The sequence below is a fragment of the Quercus suber genome, unplaced genomic scaffold, assembly GCF_002906115.3.
Source record: "Quercus suber isolate HL8 unplaced genomic scaffold, Cork oak 2.0 scaffold_124, whole genome shotgun sequence".
Lineage (NCBI taxonomy): Eukaryota > Viridiplantae > Streptophyta > Magnoliopsida > Fagales > Fagaceae > Quercus > Quercus suber.
This window is the reverse complement of record NW_027069588.1, coordinates 462,593-469,368: the sequence shown is the minus strand read 5'-3', so window position 1 is coordinate 469,368 and position 6,776 is coordinate 462,593. Positions and strand designations below refer to the sequence as shown.

Here is a 6,776-nt window from a genome sequence, read left to right as displayed (position 1 = left end):
GCTGAAAATGGATTGCTGGGTTTGTGTTTGTATTCTTGCTGATGTTTGGGTTTGTGTTTGTTGTTTTTGTGTTTGGTTGACAAGAAATGGAAAGAAAATGTTAGGAAATCTGGGCTCTGTTCACAACCACCAACAACCCACAATTAAACCGATCTCAAGCAAAAAGATCTAGAATAACCACAAGAAAAACAAACCAAAAAACTCATCAATCATCAGATATCAAAGGCCAAAAATTCCAAAACCAAATCTGAAAATTCAACCCAGCAACAAACTGATTCTCTTAACCAGTAACAACCCAATTTGCTTACTTCCAAATCGAAATGAAAAGTTGTGTGAGTGAAGGACTTGGCGGAGAGGAAATCGAAGAGGACTCAGAATGGTCAACGTCGTGAAGCCTCCTTGTTCTGTCGTGAAAATGCTGGCCATCGCCACCACTATCTCTCTTTCTAATTTCTCAAATCAACATAAAGAGCCGTTTGTGGGTATGGATGGTTTCATGTTGGGAAGAAAATGAAGAACACATGTTCTGATCTTCGTGCTCTTCCCAAAGAACACATGTTGAAGTTTTTTATTATTTTTATTTGATGTGGATTTTTAAAAAAAAAAAATTAAAAAGCTGAAGTGGCATATTTTAAATGCCAATTAAAATTTTTTAATATTTTTTTAATGGCCACGTCAGCGTTTAATGTGCCAGCAGTGCACTCCATTTGCCACATCAGTAATTTCTATTAAGTGAGTGACGGTAATGACTAAAATGAAACGCATTTTTTATTTTAGGGACTAAAAGCGGTAAAATAGAAATGTAGGGACCAAAATAGAAATGACCCCAAAATGTAGTGACCAAAAGTGCATTTACGCCATTAGTAATTCATTTTTCGTTAGCAAAATGTAATTTCACCTTCTTCGTGTTTATATTTCTTGCAGAAAATTTGTTCTTAACACCGGCAATCAGTAATAACCTGAATATCTTCTTCAACTATAATTTATTTAGCATATCATTCCTTAAGATTGTAATTAAAAATAATTTACCATGCATGCAAACAAGACATAAATATTAGTTGCATTAACATGAAATAAAATATATTGTGCTTAATTACAAGGATTAAGAAGGTATGTAGTAAGTCTCACTACAAAAAACGTGGGCTATAGCCACTTTTTTTTAGCCGCGTTTACAAAAATGCCACTATAGTTGATCTATAGTTGCGTTTCTAAGAAACGCAGCTAAAGCCTCAAGCTATTGCTGCGTTTTTAAAAAACGCGGCTATAGCTAACTTATAGTTGCGTTTTTTAAATATGGCTATAGGTCCAGTCGAATAAATTTTTTTTTTTTTTTTAAGGATGACCTATAGATGGGTTTTTAAAAAACACGGCTATAGCTAACCTATGGCTGCGTTTTATAGGTCTAGTCGAATAAAATTTTTTTAGGGTGACCTATAGCTGCGTTTTTTAAAAATGTGGCTATAGCTAACCCTTAGCTGCTATAACTAACCTTTAGCTGTGTTTTAAAACGCAGCTACAAGTTAGCTATAGCCACATTTTTCAAAAACGCAGTTATAGGTCCAGCCGTATAAATTTTTTTAAAGGGTGACCTATAGCAGCGTTTTTTAAAAACGTGGCTATAGCTAACCTTGAACCGCAGCTAAAGGTTTGCTATAGCTGCGTTTTTTAAAAGGCGGCTACAGGTCCAGCTGATTAATTTTTTTAAGGCGGCTTCATTCCTCACTCATTCCAGGGTAACTCTTCAGGTTCTTTTTTTTTTTTTTTCCTTTTTCTTTCTTTCTTTTTTTCTTCTTTTTTGCTCCTTTCTTCTACAAGTCACGCCAGGTTCTTCTTTCTTTCTTTCTTTCTTTTTCTTTTCTTTTCTTTTTTCTTCACTCCAGCACAACTCTTTTTTTTTTCTTTGTTTTGTTGCTGCTGCTACTTTTTTTTTCCTTTCTTTTTTTCTTCATCTCAAGCACACTGATTTGTCTATAGATCTAGTTTTTTTTTTTTTGGTTATTTTATGTTTTGTTAGTAAGAAAATGGAGGAGATGCTAAAAATTTTGAATGAAGTGGATATTCTAGCAATATTTGTGTCTATGTCTTGATTTGGATTTGAGTTTTGATTTTGAATTTTTTGGATCTGTGCTTGAATTTGTGCTATTGTGTTGCTGATATTGTGCTTATGTTTACATAGGTTTGTGTTCTTTTGTGTTTCTAAGCTTGTGCTTTTGTGGGTGTGTTTGATTTGAATTTTCTGGGTTTGTATTTCATTTAAAATTTTTTGGGTTTGTGTTTAATTTTGAATTTTTTGGGGAAAAAAATCCAGAATTTAAAAAAAAAAAAAAACATATAGCCGCGTTTTTAAAAAACGTAGCTATAGGTCCGCAGCCTATAACCACGGTTATAAACGCAGCTTAAAATGGGTTTGTAGCCGCGTTTTTGAAAAACGCAGCTATAGGCCCGAAGCCTATAGACGCGGTTAAAAATGTGGATATAGGTCCGACCTTTAGCCACGGTTATAAAAACGCGGCTATAGACCCACAAGGGGCTATTGCTGCGTAGTATAGGCCAGGTTTGTAAACATAACTATATCCTATAACTGCATTTTTGGGGTCTATAGCCACATTTTTGAAACGTGGCTATAGCCCCTTTTTTGTAGTGTCTAACTATAATTTCAACTAAAATTTAAAATAGGTGACAGGTGCAACAACAAATTTGTTCTCTTATAGTCATTTTGGTGATGTTTCTGCACAGTATTATTTCACCTTGAAACAAAGATTGTCTTGGGGATTCCATGTGTAGTGGCATTTTTGATATATAAGTGGCGTAAGAGACATTTATCAATGTATGATGCTGTTGAAGAATTTCTGCAAAGCCAAATTAATCTCATACCAATTAGGTACTCTTACTCTGAAATTAGGAAGATGTCCAAAGGTTTCAAGGACAAATTGGGTGAAGGAGGCTATGGCTCTATATATAGAGGAAAGCTTAAAAGTGGCCCTCTTGTTGCTATAAAGATGTTGGGAAACTCCAAAGCCAATGGGCAAGAATTTATCAACGAAGTTGCAACAATTGGAAGAATTCACCACGTGAATGTGGTGCAACTCATTGGCTTCTATGCTGAGGAGCCAAAGCATGCCCTTATATATGAATTCATGCCTAATGGTTCCCTTGAAAAATACATTTTTTCTCGAGAAGAAAGTATCCCTATAAGTATCGAGAAAATATTTGAGATTTCTCTTGGAGTGGCTCGTGGGATTGAATATCTATATCGAGGATGTGACGTGCAAATTCTGCATTTTGATATCAAGCCTCATAACATTCTTCTCGATGAGAACTTCATTCCCAAATTTTCTGATTTTGGGCTTGCAAAAATTTATCCAACAAATGATAGCATAGTGTCTTTGACTACTGCAAGGGGAACACTAGGATATATAGCTCTAGAGTTGTTCTATAAAAATATTGGAGTGGTCTCCTATAAAGCTAATGTTTATAGTTTTGGCATGTTCCCAACTTGGGTCTATGGCCAATTTAGCAAAGGAAATGACATAGAATTAGAAGATGCTTTAGAGGAAAAGAAGAAAATTGTTAAGAAGATGATCATAGTTGCATTATGGTGCATACAGATGAAGCCTAGTGACCGTCCCTCAATGAAAAAAATTGTAGAAATGCTTGAAGGAGAAGTTGAATGCTTACAAATGCCTTCCAAGCCTTTCCTATCATCATCACCAGTGAGACCAACAGGGGATGTAGGAGACAACTTAAATTCAACTAGTTCATCATTTCAATAAGGTGAATCAAGTTAATCGGCTAAACTTTAAATGCAAGGAAAAGCTACACCACCGCAAAACTGGGGCAATTAGTCTTCACACATTTGCGCTATAACTCAAAAGGACTAGTCACAATTGAGGCTCCTTGTAGTTGTTAATAAAGCCCAGAGCTACCTAGTAAATACCCAGTGTAGGACTCCTCACACATCCACACACATCACATAATCAATCAAATTAGGGCATCATAATCTCCTCCACTTAAATCCCTAACCTCCTCGTTAGGGCCCACTTTGTGGGGTAGTGTCTCTGAGACCACACAGGATTACTGGGCCGGCTCCAATACCATATGTAACGACCTAAGGAAAAGCGCTAGCCACCTTTGTACATTACCTCAAAAGGACTAGTCACAATTAAGGCTCCTTGTAGTTGTTAATAAAGCCCAGATCTACCTAGTAAATACCCGATGTGGGACTCGTCACACACCACACACATCATACAATCAATCAAATTGGGGCATCACACAATTAGTCTTCACACATTTGATAGCATAGAGACACTTCATATTTTTGTGTGACAAATAATTGATCCCTTGATTTATGATAGCTATCCTTACCTAAAACAATTTTCTTTTTGGCTTAGTACATGGTATATTTATTTTTTAAAGTCTTTTTAAGAGGAAACAAAATTTATAATTTTATAATTGTGATTTGTGAATGTGTAATTGATTAAGTTAATAAACAATGCTAAAAAACCGGGCAATATATATTGGAGTGGCAATAGCCCAGTTGTAGAAATTGCTTTACTTCTATTTATATGTTCAGTATTCATATGCATGGCTAAGCAATGAATTTATGTGAACTACGAAGTCTACAATAATTCAGTGGCTGCACTACCTCCAATAGTGAAGGAATCCTTCCAAATATTGTTGTGCAGAATCGTTCGAGGTTTAGCTCTGGAATAGATTAGGCAACTAATTAATACTTCCTTAATCAGCCAAGCTGCTCAATTAGAGCTGTCCCATTGAATGAAAATGTTCCTGACATATGGAGTTGGTATGCATAGCATCAACATGTACCCAAATGCATTTCACCGCTCTTTCACACATGCGAGAGGGTGGTTACATCATCTGCTCTTATTGTAGCAGGTCCAAATATTTAGATTTAAATGCTATAAATCATTGAATCATAATATATATATATATATATATATTTGATCTATTATCATTTTATCTAAAATTTTAAGTCGAAATCCAAATTATAACCTTTTTGTTTTAGTAAATTATCATTTTCATCCATAAATAATTATTTTATTTTATTTTATTTTACTATCTATAAAATTGTCATTGGGTATGATAAAATGGCATTCCATCACATATGCAAGTAGTATCAAATTTATAGCCAACAATAGACAAAAGGATAAGGACTACAATAACAAAAACAAAAACCTTTTAATACAAAAATAAAAATTTGCTCAAATATAAAGCTTTTGAATTTTAGCCAAAAATTTTAAATGATGTGACACTATATACATTGTTATATACAAGAAAAAAACAAATTGATAAGAAAAAAGTTTTATAAAAACTTCCAAACATTCATAGATATCAATATAATATAAAAGTTAATGGTGTACAAACCAAACATTCATAGATATCGCTATAAAAGTGAATGGTGTACAAACCATACATTAATAGATATTGTTGTAGTTGATATATCTACACTATAGATGAAGCAGTTAAATTGGTCGAAACGAGTTTCGTGTGTATTTGACTCAAAATGACAAGATTATTACATGAGTCAATTTGTATCAACCTAAATCTAGCACGAACCCGCTAAAACTCAATCCTAATTTACAAACATTGTGTCATGTTCGTGTCATGTTCGCAGGTTGCATCGAATATTGTCCCCTAAATATATGGATATTCACAATTTTTTATTATATTTGATAGGCCACAAACGTATTGACCCCTTGTGATGAATTAATTAATTAATTAATTAATTAGCCATGTTTAATTAATTAATCAAATTAACATGCAAACGCGTGGTAGCACAAACAAATCACCAATAAACTAATTATGTAGTGGAAAATAAATAACACGGTGATTTATTTACGAATGGAAAAAACCTACATGGCAAAAACCCCACCGGGTGATTTTCAGGTCACCACTCTCGAAATTCCATTATTATCACAACAAGCGGTTACAAGTAAAAGAATCCCAAGTACCTTACCAACCTACAGTTGAACTCTTACCCTAATACCCAATTGGACTTGTTTTGTAGTAACAATTTCTCCTTTTGATGCACGGCTCCTAAGTACGTGACTAACTAATGCGCGGATCCCAATACACGACTTCACTCACCAACTAGAAAGAGTTGTTGGATAAAAAGTTCTTCAGTTCATCCTACATGATGAAGATCAAGAAGATGCTTGGTCACAAAACCCAAAAGTGCACTTACATAGCAATTTCTTCAGAAGAGATGAACTAAGGCGAAACTTTGTCTTCAATCACAAATTGCTTGAACAGACTTTGCTCAATGCTTATGCAACTTGTGTCCCTTTTGATGGCCCTTAAAACAATCCTCTTATATGTCTAAGGTTAGGATAAAAGAAGGCCCAAAGACACATTCACAGATCCCAAGAAATCAGATCAAAAATTCTGATTTTATAAACCTCGACAGATAGAAGCTGTCGAGCAGGTGTCGAGCACACGGGCTTGAGCAGCTTGCTTAACCTCGACACATGCTAGCTGTCGAGCTTTAATAAACTTGCACTTTCAGCTTGTTTTCTTGGACAAACTTGAAGGCTTCAACACTTGATCTTGAAACATGGTTTCTTGAAGTATTTCAACACATCCGAAATCTACCCAAATTCAAGTAAAATGCGTTTTGTCAAAGGATTAACCAATTACATAAAAGAATGACATATGTTCTTAACAAGTGAACTACATATGTCCTAACAATATTACCTTTGGGGCATGAGGGTAAACTGCTTAATCTGTTATGAGTGAAAAACCCTTAGATTACTTGG

At 34.6% G+C, this 6,776-nt stretch overlaps 1 protein-coding gene across 1 annotated transcript; it reads left to right on the top strand.

Annotated features, from left to right (window-relative positions):
* Window positions 1–2,791: 2,791 nt before the first annotated feature.
* LOC112017065 (rust resistance kinase Lr10-like) lies at window positions 2,792–3,778 on the top strand. Its single transcript, XM_024049528.2, has one exon. It carries the CDS (start codon window positions 2,826–2,828, stop codon window positions 3,771–3,773), a length of 948 nt encoding a protein of 315 aa, XP_023905296.1. The 5' UTR covers window positions 2,792–2,825; the 3' UTR covers window positions 3,774–3,778.
* The last annotated feature ends 2,998 nt before the right edge of the window (window positions 3,779–6,776 follow it).